A 26,835-nucleotide genomic window follows, 5' to 3' on the forward strand; every position below is an offset into this window, starting at 1 on the left:
GGGGGCAAAAGTCCTACCTAACTATATGAAGTAAAATCCAGTTCATGAGCAGTCCCAGGGGCAACTACAAAAGACTCCTAGAGACCGCTCACCGATCATGACTGCTTAACGCCGCATATCATCAATACCTGTTAATCCCCACCAATTGCTCCCCTTATTAATGTTTTCAAGTGCTGCTTATTAGGTGATATAAAACCTTACAAGCAAAAGGCTACACCTATTTAATCACAACAAGATGGACTAAGTAGAACACCACGACAACATTAGCAATCTACGATGACGTTGTCATCTGCTACCAGTGATGGAGATGATCCGTATTAGAGCAAACAGGCAAGACGGATCGCTGTCTTTTTAAATAACATTATCCTGTATATGAATTGTTATACGGTGTACACAATTTGAAATGATAAAAGACTTGTAAAATATGGGGAAAACGTATTAGTACACAGGTATCCAATCTGCGTGACTTCCTCCGCAGAATCTTGTTAATATCATAGTTTTTATCTTATTACTTTATATTTGAATGTGTTTTTGTGATCAGGATGATATGTTTCACAGCTATATAAGGTTCACTTGTATTCTTTTGGGAGGACAGGAGCGGAACAATTAGTCTTATGTCATTTCGGGAAAATGTGTTTGGTACACAAGCAATTCGAGCTCCAAGCACGATTCTGGAATGAATTAAGCCTGTAGAAAGAGGTAAGACTATTTGTCACCGTGCAATTTACTACATGAAGGAGTGAACCTTGTTTTAATCTTCCTACGGTCACAGGAGGAGATACGGATTTTACATGCCATGTTCTAGGGATAATCTCAGAGCGTGTATTGTGTGTTTTCGTGTGATGCTTTCATGGTATTATCCATTTCTGCCACGCTGAATAATCCCTCATTTTGAAGTCACTCAAATATGGGCGATGTGGTTTGAGTTATTCCAAACTCCTCATAATATTTAAAGCTTTTAGACTAATAGAATAACAACTGTATCTCTTCATAAACAGAACTGTGGCGGCCACCAACATGAATGAGACCAGCAGCAGGTCGCATGCAGTTTTCACCATCGTCTTCACACAGAGAAAACACGACAGTGAAACGGACCTTTCCACGGAAAAAGTAGGCCTTTCTTCCAAATTTTGCTTATTCGGCTGATTTAGCACACACAAGTGTTTTTCAACCTTTTTTGAGGCAAGGCACATTTCTTTCATCAAAAAAAATCCTGCGGTACGCCACCAGCTGGAAATGTGGGGAAAAAAGCTTTTATCAACCATATAAGTGTTTTCTAACATTGAAGAATGGCTTTATGTTATAACATCTTGAATAAGGGGCAAGATGGCAACCAGTTTAGGGTGTCCCCTGCCTACTGCCCGAGGACAGCTGAGATGGGCTCCAGCACCCTCCCGACCCTATTGAGAATAAGCTGTGCAGATAATGGATAGATCTTGAATAGGAATCAAATAAACAGAAATAATAAAATATTTTATAATCTTTCAGATTTACACTCACTCATTGTGAAACCTGGGCCTGTTTGGATAAACGCAGGGCTGATATCCAGGCAAAAAATGATGACGTACACACAAAGTTCTTCCTCCACAACACTCAGTCTTCCTCTCACTAATTTGCTTGTCTCCAAGCACAAGGCAGTTAGCTACCAGCTGCTACCGCCATATATGGTATGGAAGAGTACTACATGATTATTCTGACAGGCGCTAAACTGCACAGGCATGCAAATTAGTTGAAAAACACTGGCATACACAAACTAAGGATGTTCTCTTCTATGATTTTTTGGCTCAGTTCTGTTTCTTATTATCTGTTACTATTTATTAGTTACATTGAAAATACGAAAGGTGCATTGTTATGGAAAAAGGGGGTTTCTCATTGGCTGTCAGTGGTGTCAAATGGTAGTATCATGTACCAATATCATCAAGTTACTCAGTGATATATCTTTCAAATGATGATTCATACTTGGCTTCCACTCTTTTTTTCTTTTTTAGGTCAGTAAAATTAGTCTTGTGGACTTGGCAGGAAGTGAAAGAGCAGATTCCACTGGAGCCAAAGGCACCAGGTTGAAGGTATGACTCTTTTTTTTTTTTTTTAGATCTCAATTAAGGCATAAATGACTTAACTGGTTTCCCTTGACTAATATAATTGTTTTTTTTAGGAGGGTGCAAACATCAACAAGTCCCTAACCACATTAGGAAAGGTTATCTCTGCCCTGGCTGAAGTAGTGAGTGTTTTGTTTGCTTTAATATTTCGATTATTTTCCCTTTGTCTTAAATAAATAGAACGATCCTTTCTTTGAAAAGAATTGTTTCTTTCCTCTGGCATGCTGTAATGTCTGCCCTTGTCTTTTCTCCTGTCCTTGTAATTCCTGCTTACACAGGATAACTGTACCAGCAAGGTAAAACCTTTGGCAGCTCTGAAACACTAACCAGAAATGGATTCTTATAACCTAAATTGACTGCCTTTTGTTACATTTACGACTGACATTCTGTGCTTTTTATAAAAAATATTTTACAGCACTTTTCTAACAACTTGTTTTGATGACTTTTGTTGTGCATTTATTGTTAGATAATGTAAGTGGTTTCCTTTGACAGTAAAAGCAAATCTTTTGTCATGTTTAATGTGGCTTTTTTGATGTTCTAACATAATTCGAAAATCTATAATGATTGATTATAATTATAAGTGCCTGCTGTGTTGTTACACAAAACTGTTACTTTCATTTGCAAAATCGTGTTTTTTGATATGTATTTATTTTTTCTAATTTCAGAGCAAGAAAAAGAAGAAGTCAGACTTTATCCCGTACAGAGACTCAGTTTTGACATGGCTGTTAAGGGAAAATCTTGGTAGGAATATTAATTACAAATGTATTTGATATCACTTGGCTGTGGAATGACGGTTTATCAAGAGTGTAAACAACACAATGTACATAATTTATTCACATGTGGACAAAATTGCTGAAACTTTTCTGTTTGAATGAAATATAAAGAAAATGGCACTACTTTCTCTGCCAAAGAAATAAGGGGGCTCACGTACATTCAGGGGCTTTATCTGATAGGTTTTCTGAATCAATAAAAGCCAGTGCAGTTGAACCTAAAGACAGGAGACAAATGTACTGCTTAGTGTCAAAACACCTGGTCCTAAAATCTCAAACCACGAATCCATTGTCAGAGTTCTGAGAGTTTAGAAGCGTTGGTATGTGGCGTGTGATTAATTTAGAAAATCAGCACTGTGGCATCAGAGCTGGTAACGTTTTCTGCGGATTCAACATGTTCAATGCGGTTTGAGTTCTACACAATTTTTTTTTTAACATTTGATCACTGTGACTGGCTATTGGTTGGCTAAGCACTAAATAATGGAAAGCCTTTTCAATGGAACTCATTGCACATTATTATTCTACAATTTTGGACATATGATATGTGGACTGAAGACCGAGAAAAGGATTTTGTTGAGGAGAGAATGGTATTGTTACTTTACTGTTTTTATGGTATTTAAGCCTAAAACAAGGTATTTACAGTGTTTACCATGGATGAATTTCTTTTGTTTGTATTTGTATGGGAAAAAACGTGAATTCATTCATTTTTGTCTTTCAAAAATGTCAAGGTTTACGCCTACTGTTTTTCATAGGTGGAAACTCCAGAACTGCAATGGTTGCTGCTTTAAGTCCTGCTGATATTAATTATGATGAAACCCTGAGCACACTGCGGTAAAATTGCCATCCGGACACTTTTGGTTATTCATAATTTCAGATTGTAAGCGCGAAATTAGTTTTTTCAATTTTTTTTTTTTAGCTATGCCGATCGAGCAAAGAACATCAAATGCAATGCTGTTATAAATGAGGATCCTAACAATAAACTGGTGCGCGACCTTAAGGATGAAGTGGCTCGACTCAAGGAACTTCTACGTGCACAAGGACTCGGAGACATCTTGGATAGTAAGTTTTACATTAATATTACAGTCCTTTTCCCTCTTCACTAAACTTTTTACTCCAGATGTTTTGGTTCTCTCGTTTTCGCACAAACTAAAAACACGATAGTGTTCTTCTTATAAAGAAAATGTTCCTACATAATTTCTTTTGATGGTTGTTCAAGTACTTTATACATTGAACGAGTTCCACCTCTGCTTTTGTGACAAATAGTTGCCTGTAACACGTAACAATGATTTAACAATGTTACAATCACAACCGCTGTTTTTCATGTGAGTTTGCGGACTTAATGTTTGAGAATCAGTAGAAATCTACATGAGTTCTTAATACTAATGCGTAAGAGGAGCAAACTGAACTAAACTCTTTTCTTATCCTTACTGGTTTTAATCAGACCTAATGTCGTCATCGTTTTCATTATCATTCTGATCAGTCAATAATGTATAAAACATCTTCTAGTACCATTCTACTTGCTTTTGGCTCTGACCCTTTCATCTTTTCCTGCTTATCAGTTGATCCGCTGGGAGATGATTACCTCGGAAGTGGAATCAAATGTTTGTATATGTCCAAATGCAATGCACTGTTTCTGCTGTTTGCTTTTCAGTTAAGATTGCTTTTTTTTAAGTGAAGAAAGAGCTATATTGAACTAGGGATGGGCGATATATACAAATATTTTAATTCTTCAAACCGTTTTTTCAACCTTGTGAGCATTCCCGTTATACAGAACTGTAGCAAAAAACACACTTTTTTTTAATACAGGGTAACTATTTTAAGACATTTTTGACAGCTGATTGCATCTGTGAAATATTACTCTGTTTGACCATAAATGAATACACAATCTACTTAAGTATTTATAAATGACTAAATAATATTAATTTGGTATATTTTTTAGCTGCACAGATGGGGATTATGTGAACAACTGATTTATTTATGCTGCCATATCGCCCAGCCTTGTTTAAAACTGCTACCAGCTTTGCATGGAAATGCAAAAATAAGCCTAAAAAAAAGATGCAAGACTTCCATACTTTGCTGGTCTGGCTGTGATTAGCATGCTACCAGGTTATGATCTCCTTTTGTTATTTAAATGAACTAATGTTGAACCCCAGGTGAACATTGAGATTTTTTTTCATGCGTTTCCCTTTATGCATCAGAATAATACGTGCATGTTATCCTCTAATTCACTACTTGTCACATCTTGTTCAGCAGCTGTCTTTCTTTTTGTATTCATTTACTTTCTTACTAATCATCTACTGCAGGTGACCCTGCTCAAAGCTATAGAAATCCACTTCTCAGTTGTCAAACTGAGGTTCAGAGCTTCCAACCAAAAGGTGCACTAAATAGAAAATGTTTTAGCGTGGTTGGTTTCCACTAACCTAATGTGAGTAGTTGCTTCAATAGTTCACCCTATACTTTGTTCCTAGCACATCTTCTCTTAAAACCCTTTTCATTCTACTAGTGTTTCATTTTATTGTATTTAAATTAAAATACAGGTTAAAGAAAAATCCAGTTTGGCTCAAATGGTTACTAAGACCATTTAAAGATACAGTAAGAATAGATTTTATCTGTTTATTTTGATTCAATGTCTTCTTTAAACCCGTTAGGGGATTTTCTTTTAGTTTTTTTTTTCAATATTTAGACTGCTAGTGGAGTTTCACGATGAGGGACAAGCAATATTTTTGGAATGTTTGTGTGTGTCTGTCTATGTATGTGAAATATACATTCCTGGCTGAACTTTGTTAGCATGTTATCCAATGCTTTTTGTCCTCTGGACAATGCAATTCCTCCCCAGCGCCCATGTTAACATTAGTACAGAGATAGCAGTGTTTACAGCGACAAATAGGGCTACATACTGATTTTCACATGCATGCAGATATTACTGTCACTTTACAAAAAGTTAATGAAGTTAAAGAACTAATGTGCTGCATCTGAAAAAAATTGCTTCTCTGTACCTAATCTTAAGATGTGTGTTTACCTTGATGCGTTGGTACAATACGTGTCTCTCATTGGTCTTCCCTCCTTTTGTCCTCCCTTCCCTGTCTCCGTTCCCTCTTCTCTCTCGATTATGTATTTCATCCCTTTCATTTATTGTTTTATTACCCTCCTATCCCATCCTGGCCCACTTTTCTCTCTGTTGTCGTCATCTCTCTTTTCCCTAATGCGTCGGCTCAGACCTCAAAGACTTTCACAACAATAAGAATAGATACTTGATAGCTTCAGAGAATCAACGCCCTGGCCATTTCTCCACAGCCCCTATTGGTTCCCTGACAGCCTCTCCGTCCTCTGGCTCACTGTGCAGCCAGGGGGCTCTGCAGTCAGCCACCAGCATCCAAGAACGCATCATGTCCACTCCTGGTGGGGAGGAAGCTATTGAAAGACTCAAGGTAAAATTGCCCTCTTTGGGTTACATCAGCAATTTTTTAGGTTTCACAGACCGGTTAAGTGCCCTGCGATTGGCTGGCAACCAGTTCAGGGTGTCCCCTGCCCACTGCCCAGAGACTGTTGGGGATGGGCTCCAGCCCAAGGATAAGCGGTACAGCTGATGAGATGAGATGAGATGAGATGATGAGACCGGTTAAGTGTCTGACCATATTCTCACAGCCTGTCCCAAGGGTGGCATTGAACATGATCGTACTTTTACTAAAACAATAATAATGTTTATGTTAAGTTTAAACTTTAGTACCCACTCTAAATAAGGGGAGAAGACATCAATGGATTTTGAACTTGCAAGGAAGACCAGGAGAGGGGCCTTCAGATGATTGAATTCCATCCTGTAATAAAGCCCTCCTCCAACCCTCTATTTTTATAATATCTTCATAGAACGAAAATCAGCAACATCGTCGGCCAATGGCAACAATGATGGAATAGTCAAAACAACAACAGTGGACAGTTAAAGTCAAAATAATGAACTTGCATCCTATGAAATCTTCTTAGCCTTTGTCCAATATCAAAAACCATAAACTCATCAGATAATAATAATAATAATAATCATAACATTTGTAACAATAACATTAATAATAATGAGCGTAAATCCACTGTGTAGTCATGTGGAACATATAGATGTCCTCATAAAGTCACGTTCATTCATTCTCCCAAATGCTTACCCCAGTGCTTTTCATTTGTTTTCTGCCATGTCCCCTCCCTAGAAGGAAGAAAACTTCTCGTGCCCCTGCCCCAAGCGAGAGTGCCACGGCCCCCTAGTGTAGTGGAGGTGCAATAAAAAAAACTTCCCCGTGGTCAAATGCGCAAAAGTTTTGGTCTGATTCACTCATCCTCTAATCCAGACCTGGGCACTCCGGTCCTGGAGGGCCGTATGTTCTGCATGATTTTTGAGGTTTCTCTGATCCAATACAGGTGATTCCAATCACCAGTATCGTTAACGAGCACTTGCTAGCTTGCTAACTAGGTTATAATTTGTATCACCTGAGTTAAAGAAGAGCAAACTTCAAAATCTGGCAGGACGTATGGCCCTCCAGGACCGGAGTGCCCAGGTCTGCTCTAATCTATCCTTGTTTCCAGTGTGAAAGTTGCACTGCACAACAGATAGCCGCCCGTGCGAACCACAGTGATTTTTCTTTAAATGTACCACTTCAGAACCCCAGTTAAGTTCAGTCTGAAATCTACCAGTGTCGGTAAATCATGAATAGGTATAAAATAACTTTTCTTTCTGTGTGTCCCAGTGCTAAATAGAACACAGCTAGGTACCAATCCGTGGCCTAGTGGTTGTATCATGCCCCTGAATGCGAGAAAATGTAATAAATTTTTACATTATTCATCCATCCATTATCTGCACCACTTATCCTCAGTAGGGTCACGGGGGTCCTGGAGCCGATCCCAGCCATCTTTGGGCAGCGGGCAGGGGACACTCTGAACTGGTTGCCAGCAAGTTGCAGGGCATTTTTACATTAAAATTAGACACTTTAAAAAAAAATATAAATATAAATCTTAGCATATTTATGGGTTTAACCTAACAATAGTAATTAGGTCATTTTAAGTACGTACATGGGGAATTCAATGTTAATGTTATGTAATTTCAAAACATCAGTCATTTCTCCCCACTCCAACACTACACACATGAGTGTTCAAAAGACAGTCCAAGCAGTTAACTGCAGTTGCCATGACAACCACAGCACCCTCTCTGTCTTTAAATGACGTCAGTCATACGCACATATGAAGGAAAGTGGACAAAAATAGCACCAAAGTAATCCCACATTAGCTCATTGAGTGTGTTATCAAAGATGGGGCATATTTATGATCTGTCATTCCAAATAACTCATACAGAGGATATAATTGAAATGACATAAGGTATTGAAGATAAACTAAGATGACTGTACAAGGCTTTTTCTTTGTGTTTTCAGGTGGTTTTTAACACACTTCGGTACATCATTAAACCCTTTATGTTTTTTAGGAATCTGAAAAGATTATTGCTGAGCTCAATGAAACCTGGGAAGAGAAGCTGCGAAAGACCGAGGCAATCCGCATGGAGAGGTTACTATCCAGTACACATCTTATTATTAATGGATTAACTAAAACACGCTGATACCTGCAACATATTTGTTGCTATTACTTTCAGAATAATGCACATGTTTATTTTTCATTATATTGCCAAGTAGATACAAAATAATTTGATTGCAGGGTATGTTATATTCGCCATAGTGTGGGCGTACAGAACCAACCAGCTCTACCTTCTTTACAGAGAGGCGTTACTTGCAGAAATGGGTGTTGCGATCCGTGAAGATGGAGGCACTTTGGGGGTGTTCTCACCAAAAAAGGTGGGTCAGTCAGATCATTCACATTTATAGATACTGTGTTTGGATTGTGGCTTAAAGTTTTATTGGGATTCGCTCCATCCACTTTTGTTTATTCATTTTTTTACATAATGTGCTCTTTGATAACCACTGTTAAGTTGTCTTTGTCCTATTTATTGTTTTGTTTTTGTATTTATGCTTGACGATTTGCTTTCTTCCTTATACTCAGCTCACTCATGAAAGTCCATTTGATGAACAGTTTAATTGTTTTTCTACTAAGGAGGTTTGTCTATTCAGGCTGTAAAAAGGCAAAAATTCCTAATAATTCCCTTTGTAGATTGCTGCCCTGCCCTCTTTCTGGGTGCCCTAGATTATAGATTTGAAATAATATATATGTATACACCAGTATGTTGTTCCTATATTTGCTCTTGTTACTCTAGAGATGAACATTCAAATAGACTAGTATACAACCCCATTTTCCAACTCTGTTGTACTTATATTCACATGGGTCTAAAGCTATAAATAGGCATTTCAATTGAAACAATCTGGAGGCTATGACGCACGCACATGGTCAGACGGGGCTAGTCACAAGGTAAAATTCAGCATTGTGCTCGCTTGGAATCTTTGCCTACTAGAAACTTAACAAAAATATTATGACCCATAACTTACATCAACTTACAGTGAAGGTGTGCATACAATACTATGCTCTGCAATCTTTGCAATTGCTGTTGTTTGTTTTTAAGTTGTTATTTTTGTCTCTCCCAAAATATGTGTTGTCAAATCAAATGTGTCCCTATACCAGTGCTCTGATTGTGAACAATTTTACTGCTTTGTACTTGATGTGGTCAGTCTCAATGGATTTTTACTGTTTCCTGCAGAGCTATTTTCAAGCAAAAAACTGACCGCCTCTAATTCATGAGGGTACAACAGAGTTTCACTAGAAATCTGTAGCAAAAAAGCCCCTTGTCCTGAGTGACTTAACTCTTCCTTGCTTTTTATAAAAGTAGTTTGAGACTAAACTTTTGAAGTTACGTATTTTTTTCCTGTCTTTTTATACGTAACCTTTTCCCTTTCTCATTTACTTCTGCTCTGCCAATTAGCATTTCAATGAGAAGCCTTGTGATCTCTATACAGACTTTAATGGGGTCTTCTCCCCTAAAAAGGTTGGTCATTCTACAGGGAACTGTTTTGCACTTGCACAGATTGTTTAGTCGGCAAACGTGTTTGGACTAGATTATTTAAGCAATATTTGATAGAAAACCATACCCATCTAAGTCTAACTCATTTACACTTTGTTTTATACACCACAATATAACATTCTACCTATTTTGTTCTTTTACTTTTTTGCAGACTCCTCACCTGGTTAACCTGAACGAGGATCCTCTCATGTCCGAGTGTCTACTCTACTACATTAAAGACGGAATTACAAGGTGAACTTTACGGAGGGACTTTGAAATTAACCCTTTCAAATAGTTTCTAAGTCTAGGATAAAGGGCAGACACGATATACAGTCAATTTTCACTGCTTGCATACATTGACCAATTTATACTTACTCTTGGTTGTTATCCAGTTAATTACGTTTTTGGCATTTTCTAGTGCTAATGTACCATTGATTCATGCGTGTGTTTCTGCACTTTAACTGCAGAACTCTTGCAACAAAAGTGTTTCCCAAAGGGATGTACTTTGTCTTTATCTTCTGTATCATCAACTGAAAAAATCCAAAACTAACGAGCCACATTAGAACAATACATTTATTATATCTGAGTGAAATAACATATGTTAAATTTTTTTAATTGATGGTTGGAGAAGCACATCAATATTTGTCTTTAAAATGCAAGTAAATACATTCAGCCTGTATTTTCAGGGTGGGACAGGCTGATGCAGAAAGACGCCAGGATATTGTTTTAAGCGGTGCTCATATCAAGGAGGAGCACTGTATTTTCCGCAGTGAGAGGAATGCCCATGGAGATGGTAAAACCCCCACTCACTGTACTGAAATGTTTGTTTGATTCATATAATTTTACTTAATAATAATTCAAAGATTTCAAAGACTTCAAATTGGATGCAAAGTAAACACCGTATTATGTAGTTCTAATTGAAGCATATTCATGATTTTTAGTCTGAGAAAATGCCTATCGACATTACTTTTTTTTTCTTTACCACAGTCATTGTCATGCTCGTACCCTGTGAAGGATCTGAGACTTATGTTAATGGAAAGCGTGTTGAGGACTCAATCCAGCTGCGTTCTGGTATGTCTATTTAAATGGGCCAATTAAAAAAGTTTTTACTAAACCAATCACTTCTTATTTGTAGGAAATCGTATCATTATGGGAAAGAACCACGTGTTCCGCTTCAACCACCCTGAGCAAGCCAGGGCAGAAAGGGAGAAAACGCCATCGGCAGAAACCCCTGTAGAGCCAGTGGACTGGACTTTTGCTCAGAGAGAGCTGCTTGAAAAACAGGGCATTGACATGAAGCAGGAAATGGAGAAAAGGTTGTGAATTGAATTGAAGTAAATCATTTACTTGTGGTATTATCTATTTCTCATTACTGAAAATGTTTTTGGACAGGCTCACTGAGATGGAAATCCTTTACAAAAAGGAGAAGGAAGAAGCAGACCAACTTCTTGAACAGCAGAGACTGGTGAGTTAGTGTTCCTACAAACCTCCACCGAGTTTGATAGCTTTGAAAACTGGTTTGTTTGTATGCATTTATTGCTAGTTACTAGCGTGTGTAGGATGCTTTTTGTGTTCTATTATACGCTAAAGGTTAATGAGTGATGTCGAAAACATATTTATTTAGGTTCTGAGTTTTGTTGAAATTGCCAAGTACTAATTTTTACACTAAGCTATGTGTGCGGATGAACACCAGTGCACGTTTAATCTTGCATGGAAACATCGTTTTGAAGCAAATTATGTCCTTTTAACTTGCTTTTTCTGTCGCAACTGAAGGATTTCAATAATTTGTGAAGCTTTCTCCACTTCCAAAAAACCCTTTTGTCTTCTATGTTCTATAGTGCCTTGAATCTTGCAAAGCAGCACGTACTGACCAGGGATGGGCATTTTACCAAATGTTTTGTATCCATTAAGGGTGGATTAACTGTTAACTGTCTCGTATACAAGGTTTCAAGCCAGAGAAGATACTAATGAACAGGATTTTCCGCAGTATGAGGTGCACCAGATTATAAAGGGCAACCCCCAAAATTGGTATTTTGTCATATATTATTCATTTCATAAGGCACTCCAAAATATAAGGGGGCATGAAATCGAGACTTCAGTAAGAGCTATCGAGTGTATTCGACTATAACCGTTGGGCTCTTTATACATTTACGGTATATATTACATCTATTGATAAGTGTTGCTGACCAAAATCACAAAACATGATATGACTTTTTGACCTATCACAATGCATTATGCACATTACCATGGCACCATGAGTAAAAATGGTGCGATAACATCTAGTGCGTTTTCACCACTGGTGGTCAAGCGGTAAAGTGTCGGGGCTCTCAACTCCACGACTCTGGTTCGATTTCCAATATTTTGCAATCTAGGTTAGCAATGTATATCGATTGCTCAATCATTTCATAATTATTATTTAAATACGGTAGTATACCGTAAAACCCTGTATGGTAACCAGTGTTCCCTCTAAGCTGTGTGCGTGCGCACTGCTCGCACATTCTCAGCGCACAAGAAAATCTAGCCAGCGCACAAAAATGAGGGCTCAAAATTACTAATTAAGAAGCGACTTAAGTCAAAGTTACAGTTTATGAAGGTAAAAATACACGAGTTCCCCTGACGTTGTGTCCTAAATGCGGTATTTTGAAGTCGAGTCGAAGTAGAACGAAGTTGAGTAAAGTTAGTGGAGTTTGTCGAGAACCGGCTTCTTCGGCTCGGCTCACTAAAGGGAACCGGGTCTTTCGAGTCCTAAACTGCTCTTCAGGTCGTTTTGTTTCCCAACATGACCAAATATTATGTAAAATTATGCACAAAATGACTTAAAGGAAGGGGGGAATAGAACAAAAAAGAAAAAAATACCAAAATGAAAAAGTAGTGAAAAGCTGAGAAAAAAGGAAAAATTTAGAAAAAAGCCAGAAAAAAAGAAAAGAAAGAAATGTAGGAAATAAGTAAATAGAGAACAAAAAGAAAAACGTAACAGCTCGGAAAAAAGAAACACAATGAGATTTTTTTTAAGGGAATCAGAATTTTTTTTTGAAAAAAAACACAGAAAAAAGAAGAAAAAGTTTGTGTTGCATTCAAATAGTTTCCAATTATATCAATGGAATCTTGTTGCCAACATTGTACTTCCACTAAAAAATGTGATTAAGTACAGTTCTGTATCTTACAACAGACTAAATAAGCCCCCAAAAATGTTAATATTATGCGACAAAATATATCAGGAAATAAAAACAAATGGATATATTGTGAAAGAATTGTAAGAACAAACGACATTTGTAGGCCGTACAACCTTTGCAATAGTACATGAGTCAATTCATTCAAAAGAGAAAAATAATTTTGCATTGCCGGAAACTCAGCAAAATGTAACTTGATGTCAACTTTTGGACATGTTTGATAATTAATTATCTTGCCACACTTGGGATTATGGTTGCTCACTGTTGTTTCAAGCGTTGCTCACCGACTTTGTGTGAACGCTCAGACCCGTGGAAAATTAGAGGGAACATTGATGGTAACTCATACCCACAATTGCTATGTGCATTTCCAATCCTATTCTGCGGTATATAAGGTGCCCTTCTTTATAAGGCACAGTTAAACATTTCTGGTCAAATTGGGGATTTTAGGTGCACATCACAGATTGGAAAATACGGTAATTTCTCTTTCTCTTCATAACCTCCAATGGTTGTTGCACTGGTGGCGACTGCATTTGTCTTACTTGTGTCCAGAAACTTTTTACAATTCCAAACATTCCACCAAACATTTAACTATGCGCTACTCAAATAGGCATTATATCCATTTCCACTCTTTAATGTGTCAACAGTCGATTTAAAAAAACAAAAATAAAACATGACTGTAAGAATATAATACTATAAATCGAGGCTGCTTTTGCTTGGTTCTTGTAATTGCATGTATTCTTCGTTTATTCTCATGGCTGTGGACTAAGTTGTTGAGTTGGTTTAATGGGTTAGTTGGCATTTTTCTTTTACTGTTCAAAATGTCTTGCTATTTTTTTTTCTTCAATGCAGTTGATGATATGTACTCTGCATTGTGATAGCAAACATGATTGCAGTAACTTTGTGTGTGACAATGTGGTTTCTCATTGACGTCTTTGAACAACTTTGTGATTTTCGGAATGTGTCGCCAGTCTTAGCACAATGAAGGTACATCTAACAACTTTATTACCTCTCACAGCTGAGTAAGAATGATGTCAAACCTACAGCAGCAACCTACAGTAGCAGGTGTTAAGGTCCACACTTTAAGCAACAGACCGTTTACTGTAAACTTAACAAAACATACAACTCAACAAGTCATAAAATCAGGATGACATAATGTATAAAACCTACTGGTTGTGATCTGTAATGTTTATTTTGTCTACCAAAATGAGAAACTGCATTTCTTTTCCAACTAACCTTTCTTGTAGTGGATTAACACCTACCTTCACGACAGCCTGTCCTCTGTTTTCTGGCTTTCTGATCAACTGCAAGAACACGCTCTTCTAACTATCAGCTAATACTAAGACACTCAAATCCTGTGGACGGAACGGAGAGAGCTTCCAAATCCAAAAAGGTGCATGCACGGCATGTGTGGAACCCAATTATGAAGACAGAACAATATGAATCAGCTCTAATCGGCAGCTTCTGTCCTCTGCTGAGATTCATTTGCTCATCATGACAGACATATAATCAATTTTTGCTTTTAATATCAATATGCAACTTTGGGAGCAATACTGGTAATTGCTTGGCAATATATTCTGTACACAGATCCATCAACATTTCATCATGTCAAAACAAAACAAAACATTAATAATAAAAAAAAGAGTCAATGAAAGCCACAGTTTTTAAAAAAAATATTAATACACTTTTATTTTGCTCTGTGATTGATTTGGTGCTAGTTGACATACATCTGGTAAGTTATGATGTATGTATAACATTTACATCTCATCCTTCAGCTGTTTTCTCTCCTGAGTTCAAATATGACTTTGTGAAGTTCCCATGTTGCATATTCATACATTTGTATTCATCTTTTTTTTGAAAGCATCCTTCATCTTTTCTTTTGTTTCCCATTGTAATTTCTCCTTCTTTGGGGGTTGGGCCATGTGGTTTGTTTCCTCTGTTGTTCTTTCAAGGATGGCGACTCTGATAGTGGGGATGACTCAGATAAGAGGTCTTGCGAGGAGAGCTGGAGACTGATCACATCCCTGAGGGAAAAACTGCCTCCGAGCAAGCTTCAAACCATTGTGAGAAAGTGCGGATTACCCAGCAGCGGTAAGCGAAGAGAACCCGTGAAAATGTACCAGATCCCTCAGCGGCGGCGCATCACCAAGGACTCCAAGTGGGTGACCATTTCGGACTTGAAGATCCAGGCAGTCAAAGAAATCTGCTATGAGGTCGCGCTCAATGATTTCCGTCACACGCGTCAGGAAATCGAAGCGCTGGCCATTGTGAAGATGAAGGAACTTTGCGCCAGCTACAGCAAGAAGGACCCCAATGAGCGGGACTCGTGGAGAGCGGTGGCCCGGGACGTTTGGGACACCGTAGGGGTTGGCGATGAGCGCATTGAGGATGTCATCACCAATGGGACTCGCGCAGGCGGGGTTGTCATGGATGAGCTTAAGGTGCACATCGATAAGCTCGAGGACATATTGCATGAGGTCAAAAAGCAGAACAACATGAAGGACGAGGAGATTCGTGCTCTCAGGAATAAAATGGTGAATATGGAAAAGGTTCTCCCACTTATCACGCCAGAGGGCCAGGAAACTCCCACAAGTACAGACTATGCTTCTAGCACAGTGAGGTCCCCGAGCCCCCAACCGCTTGCACCTCAAATATCTGATGCGGCGAATGGGCACTCCCAAGCAGGTCTCAGCACAGGAGATGACTCCACTCTAAAACGAGGCCAAGCACGTTGGAATCGGCAAGAGCAGCTACGCCTAAAAAGTCTCCAACAACAAGAAATTGCTAAGCAGCTCCGCCGGCATGCTGGACCTCACCGATTTATACCTCCTGAAGATCGAAAACTAAGGTTCCCATTCAGAAGTAACCCAAAACACCGGAACTCATGGAGCCCTGGCACCCATATCATCATTACAGATCAAAAGGTCATCGAGCTGAAAGTGCCAAAGGAAGCCGTTGAAGAAGAAGATGTTGAGAGCCAGGAAGCTGATGTACGATCTCAGGAAAAACTTGCTGCTTCCGTCATAGCAGTCACTCCCCCATTGTCGAGTCCATCAGCCCAACGCCGTAACAAAAACGCTGAACATGGACCGAACCAGGGTCAGAGACATAACTATTGGAACAACTACCATCCACAGCCCCATGAACGAGGGCGGAGCAACTCTTTCAACCACCGCCAGCGGGCTTCTGGTTCCGCAGAGCACCTGCAGCAGCCTGAAGCCAACCGCAGGCACACGCAAGCGTTCTACCAGCCACGGCATTATCACAACCAGCCTTGGTATCCCCAAACTCACATCCAACAGCCAAGCAACTATAACAGCCCAATGTTTATCGATGGCAGCTTTAGTAACTACCAGCAGTACCATCAGCCTGAGCATATTAACCAGCCAATCTTTCAGGCACCTCCCCGTATTCGCAGGCAAATGTCTGCACCCAACCTGAAAGGCGGCAGAGAGACAGCAGTTTAGAAATTGAAAGGAAACATTAACAGCAGGCAAAAACATTACAGATCACAATTAAACATAAAAAGACTTGTTGGTTTACCCAAAAGTCTACGTAATTACATACATGCAATTGTATCATTGATATGTTACAGTATATTATGCTGTATAATATGCAATACCTATGCCATGCGTACTGCATATTTCTCAAATAGATGTGACACTTCATCAATCGTCTTTTTTTTTCGTTTTGTTTGGTTGATTTTTGGATTAGTTTAATGCACTATTATACTGTAAAGCTGCCTATAAAATTAGAAATGTTGCCTTATCGTTTTCTCGTTTGATTTACATTTTTTTTAATAGCTGTAATATTACTTAGCTATCACTCTATAGCCTTAGCCTGGTGCTTGATTTAATTTCTATCATCATGGTTTGTAACGGCTTGCCTCATAATGCTGGAAGAAGGACTGTTGAACACTTTTAACACGTGTTGATCAGACAGCATGAAACCCATCTAGAATCTTTTCTCGATAACTACACTACTGTTTTAACTAGTGCCAGTTTTATTCGCAGCAAGTCCGCCTAGCCATGCCTTCATACCTCAAATCGTCAAATATTAAGGCTGTACAGTATTCAACCAATCATGAAAAACCATACACACTGCTTTATGGGAGACTTTGACTATTTGTTTTATATGATCTTTTGTTTCATATCCATTACTCTATATTGAAATCTGAATAGCCTATGCAACATGTAGTCAATATTTGGACTTTTACATGAATCCTTTACATGTAACAATTTAAATAATCCATACATTTATAACAAGAAATGACTTTTATAATGTTGGTGCATATGTCTGGAAAGTAAGCTGGAAAGCACAACACACTAAATCCAGGAGTAAGTGTACCTTTAAAAAAATGTAACTACATGTATTACGTACATTTGCTGTTTGAATTTGTATAATCAAAGTGCCTCGTGATAATCATGCGCAAATCTGTGTTCAAATATATTGAGACAATGTACTGTTGACATTTTGTTTCTCACTGGTTTTATAGAAATTACTGTATTGAAATTACCGTTGCCAGAAGATTTATTACTGTAATAAATTGAAAAGCTCCATACACACACATGGGAAGTACGCTACACGTTATGTAACAAAATTGTCAAATTACAATGTCTTTGATTTGTAATTTGTATTAGTAAGGTTATTGTCACAGGCAGCCTTCAATGTGATTTTGGGCAATCATCATACAATACAGTGTTTTACGATCAACATAATAAAAAAAAAACTATGCAGATTTAAGAAAAGGTGAGTAATGGGGGTAATAGAGTGGAATTTTGTTGGCTTCAATGTTGAACTGTCAGAAATTAAAGCGTTGATAAAGAGCGTGCATTGCGTCAATTTTTTTTTAATGGCGACCACCTTCTTCGCCATAAAGTGTAACCTTAATCTCTGATTTCTTCGCATTTATGGCGCACCGGATTATCAGGCCCACCTTTCACAAATAGTCTTTTGTGAGTTTTTTTTTCCATTTATAAAGGACACCTGACTATGGGGCGGTTTGAGTATTGATTGATCAAATTGAATATATCACAAATCACAATTGCATAACATTGGATGCCATGTGAATCAAACCAAGATCTCTGCGTGGAATGAGCTTTATCTTATCCACTAGACTACTAGGGATACAGATGACACATGAAAGGGCATCTGGTCTTACCTCATCATCACACTATTTTTAGTCACAGTACCAAATTTTTGATTTTAACATTGGGCCAGGCCATGAGAATATTGTCAGACATTAAAACGGTCTGTGGTAAAGCCGACTCTTAGTCTTTACGAAGCGCATTAGATTCTGAACTAAATAAAAGGCATTGTTGGAAGTAATCCGGTCGTTCTGAACTAAATCAAGAAAATGACATTCTGGAAAATAATTCTGTCATCCTAAAAGATATAAGCGCATGGCCCCATGTGTTCAAATTATTTGTAACTTTAAATGCTTAGTTTGAGCTGAAAAAAATGGAAACAACAGACTTTCTACTATAGAATATCTGGTACTGTGACTCGTGTGATAATGAAATAATACCTAATGCCTTTTCATGTTGCATTTGGACACCTAGTGGGACAGTGGATAGGATCTGGTGCTCTCTCTGCTATGATCCGGGTTCGATTCCAATTGCATTCAAAGTTATGCAAATGTGATTACCCATGTCCCTAGCGGCCTGGTACTGTTGTTATCTGGTTCGATGCGTGTCCCACCCTTCTTATGAAATTCTGGTTAGTGATGAAATTTATCAACTGATTAATAAATGCACAAATATGGTAACACATTTCTAACTTTGTCTGCATAAAAGGCACACTGGATCATAAGGCACACTTTTAAATTCTGGTCCATTTTGTGTGCGCCTTATAGTCTGGAAATAACGTTGGTTAATTCCACCATTTTTCCCACTAGTCACCATATTGTTTGACATGAAATACTCGGAAGTGAAGGAAAATGTAAAATGATAGGCTAAATTGCAATGTTCTTTGTAGTTATTAGGGCCTTTCTACTGATTTTGACATTTTTAAATCCGTAATGATTCTATAATTCTAAATTGTTGCAGTGACCAAATTTATTATTTGTAAATCATAGAAGGCACACCACACTTGGTCGAATACACCACTGCTGTTTTATCAAGGCAGAGATTGCATCTATGGCGAGTAAGTTATTCAGTAGGAGTTGGACTGTGCCAGAATATGTGATTTGTTGGTCGAATGTCAGCAGGGCGGAGTTGAAATACAAAAGAAAAGGCTGCATTGTCTACTCTCGACACTGAACAAAGACGATGAGGTCAACGGGAACGGAGGCGGTGTTGAACTCATGACGACGACCACCACAAAGAGAGAATGACAGCGCCCCTCTTTGGATTACAGCTGATTTTTGCTTCTACCTCTCGTCTCCGTCACCAGACATTGTTTCCCTTATACCTAAGTGATTAAAAAGCAATCATGAATGATAAAACGCCATGTAGCTGTCCCTGCTTTATTTGACCTGCACTGGTGTTGTGGCTTATCCAATTGTGTGTTTGCCTGTCCAGGTCTACGAGAGCAAACTACAAGAACTTCAAAAACAGGTTGAGACTCGATCTCTGGTTGCCGAAACGCCCGATGAGGAAGAACTAGAGGATGAAGAGGAAGAAGAAGGTTTGTGTTCCTTTCCCATTTTGGTTAATGGCATTAAACTAGTTCAGGGGTGTCAAACTAAAGGACTTTTCCCCAAGAGGCCACATCAGCGTAAGGACTCTTCCCAGAGGGCCCGGTGTAACTTATAAATGTAACTAAATGTAATTGGTTTCTATAATAAATATAACTACTCTTTAATGTAAAATAACTCTAAATGTATTCAAACGCTACAGTTGCATTGAAAGAAATGTCACTACATAATGTATTAATGTTATAAACTAACTACATACCCCAAAATAAATTCCAACGTGTTCTGAAGCCCCTGCCCTGAGCCCTTTCTTTATATTACAATTCCTAGCTCAGTGTTTTTCAACCAGTGTGCTGCAAGAAATTGCCCAATCTTTGTACGAATTGTTGCTCTCTTGCAGTGATCAGGCAGGTAACACATTCATTAATAGTGGGTGGCAGCAGAGATTTTTATTTTTTTTCTATACTAATATGCTCATGAGTACAGTACATTTAATACATTTTTTGGTTTGATAAACCTGTTGTAGATTGCTCAGCAAACAAAAAATAAAATATATCAACCAAAGTTAAATCTTGCACATAATTTTGTTGAATTTTTGTTTAAAAATATTAATCGAACATGGTAAAAGTTGTTTTGCCGACAGATTTGCTCAATTTGAGCGCATCTCGATTTTCTCGAAAAGCAAGAAAAATATGTAAGCTAAACTTGAAAAAGAGGTTGAAAATATAATAAAATAAAAAATTTAAAGCAAAAATATACCAAAACAAACTGCCCATATTACCTCCTGAGCCACCGTGACCACAAATGGTAGGAAAACTGTATACCGTCAATTCACACATGATTATTTTAGCTTTAATATCTGGTGCCAGGAATTAGTTATTAAACACTTTCGATAGACGGTGTGCCTCCATTTTTTTAAATGAAATAAAATATGCCTTGGCTCCAAAAAGGTTGGGAAACACTTACCTAGTTCACAAAAGTAGATCTGCCCTATAGGGTGTGGTTATCAAAGAACAGAAATGCTATTGGCTAAAAGGGACCATGATGTAAACTGTTCATAATAGTCAAAACAACGAACTGGCATTCTATGTGATCTCCTTTGCAGGTGTCTCATATTAAGTAAAGAATATACTTTGGGTTATCTAGAGAAATATATTTTATTAATATAAAAAAAAATACTTAATGAGCCAATCAATATACAGTGGAACCTCGGTTCTCGACCATAATCCGTTCCAGAACCCTGTTCGAAAACCGATTTGTTCAATCACCAAAATCGTTATTCCCATTAAAAGTAATGTAAAATCGTTTTAATCCATTCCAACACCCTGAATGTTTACCATGAACGTAAACATGAAGCTAACCCAGGCTAATAGTACGTTCGCGTTAGAGTAATCTTCCGTTCGAAAGATTACGCTAACATGAACGTGTAAAAATAAAATAATCAGGTCGTTTACACGTCATTTAGCACCCGGGTCTCCACAACAAGTGGCTAGCGCTTCATTGGAAAGGGAGCTCCGTTCCAACACCCTGAATGTTTTACGTAAACAAAGCTAACCCAGGCTAATCGTACGTTCGCGTTATCGTAATCTTCAAAAGATTACGCTAACATGAACATGTAAAAATAAAAAAAGGATTATGAATAGGATTTCTTACCTTTGTGGTGGACGGTGGGAAGAGAAAAATCATCAAAACTTTTTTAACCTCTTCCAAAACTTGCGGCAGTTGCTTGCTTATAGCGCTAACTTCCGTAGCCGCATCACTTGATTTCACAGCCTCCTTATTCTTTACCATCGTACTGATAGTAGATTTAGCCATGCTGTATTCACTAGCAAGATCGGAAATTCGTACACCTCTTTCATATTTAGCTATTATGTGTTTCTCAAAGCCAATAGTTATACGAACAACTTGTCTTTTTTCACCTGTCCTGCTTGCACCGACCTTCTTCTGAGGCATAATTAGGGGCTAAAACACCCGTACGCCGCTCAGCATCGCACCCTAGCGTACCGGCGTTCCAACTCCGATTTTTTTGACCGAACAGCGAAGCAAGAATTTCTCGACATTTTTGGTCGAACACCAATTTTGCTCAGTGTAGATACACATTTTCTTATTTTACTAAAACAACTTAAAATAGCTTATTAGGGAAAAATACACCTAAGCATACTTTTCCACCAATGGGGTAGGAGTCTCTTCCCTTCCCTCCTCCCCTTCAGCCACTGCAGCTGTGAAAGGCTGTTTTGCATGCGGGACCTTAATGAGGACATGCGGTGTGTATAAAAAAATGGACGGGTGGAGGAAAGGGAATGAAGCCTGGCAGGAGTTAATTTAGGTACAATGTCATTTTATGGGACATGACTATTGGGAAAAAAAAAAAAAAGTAAAATCTCATCTTCCTGACACCCATGTTATTGAATTCATAGTTCCCCTGTGTCCTGCAGTGCCATGGACCCAACATGAGTACAACTTGGCTCAGTGGGCCTTCAGGAAGTGGAGGTTCCACCAATTCACATCACTACGCGACCAGTTGTGGGGGAATGCCGTCTACCTGAAGGAGGCCAATGCCATCAGCGTGGAACTAAAGAAGAAAGTAAGGAAAAGGACATGAATTCTTATCATGCTCCTTTTGAAAAGTATTACGGTCAAGTAAATATTTATGTATCATAAAAGCCTATTGTCTCAAAAAAGACAATCGTTTTGTAGATTATATGATACCATAAGTACTTATTTTGGGTGTGTCACTGAGAAAAAAAAAAGCGATTAGTTACTCTTTAAATGAAATAACTGTAATTGTGTTAACTGACCCATATTTAGTTACAAATTACAGTATGTTCTTACATTGAAGCCGACCCTTAAAATCTGCTTATAACTGGCCACCTAATAAAAAAATAGGAGAAAATGTGTACAACAACCTTTGAAAGCAGTGAACTCTTCACTTTTCTTGGTTTTTGAATCATGAGAGCTTGCAAACAAACACATCCGAGACACTCTATCTATTTTGTCTTAAAGCACTCTGAAGATTTTCTTCTCCGTTTCTGTGTAAAATACAAGATGTTTTCTTTTTTTTCCGGGCATGGTGTATTGTAAAAATAGCACTCTTTCACTGTAAAAATCTGTGCTCATGTTTGCCCCATTGATTTTGTTCCTGTATAAGCCACGTTCCCTCCCTACGCTCTGCCTACCATACACAAATATGCGCATTTCAACTGTCATCCTGATTTCTGTATATTTTTTTATGGTTGTAAATACGGCTGGGATTCGAGTATATACAGTAGGGTGGATTCAGTAGGGAGAAATGACGCATTCTCGTACTGACGTTAGTTGTATTTTGTAGATGGATATAAACACGCCCAGGGGTCGGTGTTTTGTTGCTGGCGGATTGAGTGTTGAATGTTGTGTTGTGAGCAAAGGAGGAACTGTTGAGGTAGAGAAGACATTATGATTTTTGATCTGCCTTTAAAATGTAGTGAAGTAACGCTCAGTGTCGTAATGACAGTTAAGTTACACAAATCGATTAATAACACCTTACAGTACTCGTTACCAAGAAAAGTAATCTGGTTCCTTTGTAACATATCACACCCAGCAGTGTAAGCACTTGCAGAAATATTTCAGCCACCCAAACCTTTTCACTTTTCAGTAGTTTTCAGTACTTTCTTGATTGGTGTTTTCCCCTTTCAAACTTTTAGGTTCAGTTCCAGTTTGTGTTATTGACGGATACCCTCTACTCGCCTCTGCCCCCGGAGCTCTTATCACCAGATCCGGAAAAAGACCGTGACTCCAGGCCTTTCCCTCGTACAGTCGTGGCTGTGGAGGTCCAAGATCTTAAGAATGGAGCCACACATTACTGGTCCCTCGAGAAACTTAAGTAAAGACCGTCACGCACAGTGAAGAAGATTCAGTTAATTCCGCTTATGAACAGGAATACATGAATTACATTCTTGTTATACAGGCATCGTTTGGATCAGATGAGGGAGATGTATGACCGGGCAGGAGAAATGGCATCCACACACCAGGAGGACTGCGGCGAAGGAACTTTGACAGGAAATGACCCCTTCTATGATCGCTTCCATTGGTTTAAGCTTGTGGGAAGGTATGTTTGAAGTCAGGAGAACACACACGTAATTCTTTCGATGTTTATTGCTCCCTCTTTTTGTTATTTCGTTGAAGCCATAAATTTTCCTTGATCATATATTTCATTGCACGTGGCAGTGATTCTTTTGTTGTAAATGCATCTTCTTTTTTTTTTGAGATGGTGTCCCTTTCTTGTTTTTTGTTTCCCCAAATGTGATTTCAATGTTTCTGTTTGTATTGTCACTGAAACTCATTGTATTTATTTCCATACATATTTTATTTTTTTTCACCAACATTTTTGGGGATTTTATGTCAGTGGTGTTTTGTTATTTTTACGTTGCTATTTGTTTTGGCCTTAAATGTTTTTTTTTTATTCTTAATTTCCTTTGTCATGTTTATGTATACCATCCAATAGATGTCAACCATTTCAAAATGTGATACAATTTGTATTTCACATGTGGAACCTTGTATTATACTGTAATCCCTTGTTTATCGTGTTTAACGGGGACCAAAACCACCAAGGAGATGCGAAAATCTGCGAAATAGCCGCCACATTTTTAACATAAGCTCTGCTGGCTCCCGCTCGCATCGATAGTCGATTACGGCCGCTCAGGTGTTTTTCATTTCAGAAGAAAAAAACGGGGGGGAAAGAGCTGCCATGCATGACACAAATTTGCTCTCTCGACCACAACCGAGCATTTTATTTTAGACTGGTCTGGGTGGCATGCATCCCGATGAGAGTGCCTTTTGCCGAAACCTAGGATTCCAAATATTCTTCAACCATCAATGCACTGAAGAAGCGTGAACAGGGGATTGCAGTACTGTACTAATAAAATCATTCAAAATACTGGCATGTCTTTAAATATTCCTATTGTGTTGTCATAGAGCAGGGCTTGGCAACATTTTGACCAAAAGAGCCATAAAATATTTATATGTATATTACACCTAACTTTTTTATTCAGTGTTTCATTGGCTTTGCATATCCTAAAATTGAAGTGACTCAGAGAAAATTAAGGCAATTTTATCCCAGTGCCAGTTGTACTCATGAAAAAATCAATTTCTGGCTCGTGATCCATAGGTTCCCGACTTTCTTCATAGAGTATACGTATAATTCAACACTTGAATTTGTCGTATACTCTATGAAAATAATCACCAGCTACAAGTGTGTTTTGACCAATAGTTTGATATTTTTTAGAACAAATTAAATTCTGACTTAAAACCTTTGCCTTATGCCAGTAATTTGATAATCTGTCAGACACATCTAGTCATAATTTTTGATTTCATTTCATTTTACATCACTTATGTGGTTTTTGTCCCCTGCCTGTTTTGATCCTTTTTGTACCATTGTATTCCAAAACATGTTTTAATGTGGTGGGATGACCACCAACCTCATTTAATATTCTTTTTTTTTTTTTTACTTCGTGCAAAATTCAAATGGTCATCTGTAATGTAATTTCAATGTCATGAGTTTTGCTCGGTGCCAACGTTTCGATCCAACTGGTCTCTCAGCTCGCCCATCTTCAACGGTTGCGTAAATGAGCACCTGGCCGAGCGAACGCCCTCGCCCACCTTCTCCACCACCGACTCTGAGATAACCGAACTGGCAGACGAGCGCCAGAGCGAAATGTCGGATTTGATGGACGACGAAGCCTTCGTAGACGACACCAGCTCTGACGCCGGCACGGAGGAGGGTTCGGATATCTTCAGCGACGGCCAGGATCCCTTCTATGACCGCTCCCCCTGGTTCATCCTGGTGGGAAGGTTGGTGACCAGATGGGCTTTAATACTGTATTTTACGGACTATAAGGTGCACCCAAAAACCACAAATTGGCCAGAAATTTGAATGTATGCCTTTTGAATTGGTGCGCCTTATATGCTGACAAATTTGGAAATAGGTTACCATATTTGTACAATTTTTAATCAATCGAATTTATCGCTGATAACAAATGCATAACAACGGCGGTAACAGGGATCGAACCGGATAGCAGTGGTAGGAGAACCGCATCTTAACCACCAGACCACATGGATGGTTATTTATGATTGCATAACTTTAGATCTAACTAGAATCGAACGCTGATCGCGGCGGAGAGAGTGCTGTATCCTATCCACACGGGATACAGATGACACATGAAAAAGCATAAGTTCTTAGCTCATTATCCAGCTATTTTTGTAATGAAGGTATTTTTTTAAGGTATCAGGATTTTAATGATATTCTCACTTATACCCGCCTTTAAATTTCTAATCTAAATGGATTTTCTAGTCAATTTTAGTATGTGCAGTGCCGTAAAAAAATACCGTACTTTTGCCCCCCTTCCTAAATTCTTATCAAACCGATTTTAATATCACACAAAGACAACCCAAGGAAATGCAAAATGCAGTTTTGAAATGTTGATTCCCTTTATTAAGGCACAACACATCTTGGCTTTTCTGGCCCATGTGAAAAAGTAAACATTTTGAATACCTGCAGCCATATATATATTTCGGGGTGACTCAATTACTTCCCACAATGCTTCTATCCGGTTCAGAAGAGCCGGATAACTTTCCACAATGCCTTTCTCTTCATACAGTTTAGAATCTCGTGGTTTTTTTAAAACTTTGAGGCGGCGACACTATAGTGTATTTCAGTGGCCCCCAACCTTTTGTGTACAACAGACGAGTCTGATGTCTTACAATATTTTTGCGGCCCGGCCCAAAGGTGACAGCAACAATTTGGTTGCTTGGCTAAAAATTCTGTGATGATAAGATAAAACCTAATGCCATTTCATGTGTCGACTATCCTTGGTGGCCTAGTGATAGATGGGAACCGGTGCTCTTTGCCACGATCTGCGGTTGATTCCTGTTCCTTTAAAAATTATGAAATTGTGATCTATGATATATACTGACTTATTTATTAAGGCACAAATATGGTCCCTTTTTCTGCAATCTTAGCCTTTACTTATAGTCCGGTGCGCCTTCTATACGATGTATATAAAATATGATTAAAGACTATATTTTAGTGTGTAAAATACGGTACTTGCAATGGCATCGATGGTATGTTAAGTCTGTATGGTCAGAATGGAATTGGTCACACAAATCCAGCCTTCTGTGCAAGATTTTCCACTAAAAGTAAACAGCATCATCCTTTTCACTT

The 26,835-nt window shown here is 38.4% G+C and overlaps 1 protein-coding gene across 10 annotated transcripts in view; it reads left to right on the plus strand.

The window, feature by feature from the left end:
* kif1b (kinesin family member 1B) overlaps positions 1-26,835 on the plus strand; it is an 86,961-nt gene that overhangs the window by 32,290 nt on the left and 27,836 nt on the right. For 2 of the 10 annotated variants that reach the window (XM_088332011.1, XM_088332013.1), the window contains exons 7-28: positions 999-1,110; positions 1,989-2,066; positions 2,156-2,221; positions 2,378-2,395; positions 2,765-2,840; positions 3,622-3,700; positions 3,786-3,928; positions 6,086-6,297; positions 8,322-8,401; positions 8,610-8,685; positions 8,891-8,944; positions 9,762-9,824; positions 10,012-10,091; positions 10,526-10,632; positions 10,827-10,910; positions 10,975-11,155; positions 11,232-11,304; positions 19,528-19,633; positions 22,076-22,224; positions 23,321-23,499; positions 23,584-23,724; positions 25,215-25,466. In XM_088332011.1, the coding sequence (XP_088188137.1) occupies positions 999-1,110; positions 1,989-2,066; positions 2,156-2,221; positions 2,378-2,395; positions 2,765-2,840; positions 3,622-3,700; positions 3,786-3,928; positions 6,086-6,297; positions 8,322-8,401; positions 8,610-8,685; positions 8,891-8,944; positions 9,762-9,824; positions 10,012-10,091; positions 10,526-10,632; positions 10,827-10,910; positions 10,975-11,155; positions 11,232-11,304; positions 19,528-19,633; positions 22,076-22,224; positions 23,321-23,499; positions 23,584-23,724; positions 25,215-25,466 (2,409 nt within the window). Of the gene's footprint in view, positions 1-998; positions 1,111-1,988; positions 2,067-2,155; positions 2,222-2,377; positions 2,396-2,764; positions 2,841-3,621; positions 3,701-3,785; positions 3,929-4,428; positions 4,471-6,085; positions 6,298-8,321; positions 8,402-8,609; positions 8,686-8,890; positions 8,945-9,761; positions 9,825-10,011; positions 10,092-10,525; positions 10,633-10,826; positions 10,911-10,974; positions 11,156-11,231; positions 11,305-19,527; positions 19,634-22,075; positions 22,225-23,320; positions 23,500-23,583; positions 23,725-25,214; positions 25,467-26,835 lie in introns of all 10 variants that reach the window. The other 8 variants (XM_088332015.1, XM_088332016.1, XM_088332020.1 and 5 more) reach the window with 7 other exon arrangements.

Source organism: Urocampus carinirostris, chromosome 3, assembly GCF_059441175.1.
Source record: "Urocampus carinirostris isolate Australia breed hairy pipefish chromosome 3, RoL_Ucar_1.0, whole genome shotgun sequence".
Taxonomy (NCBI): Eukaryota; Metazoa; Chordata; class Actinopteri; order Syngnathiformes; family Syngnathidae; genus Urocampus; species Urocampus carinirostris.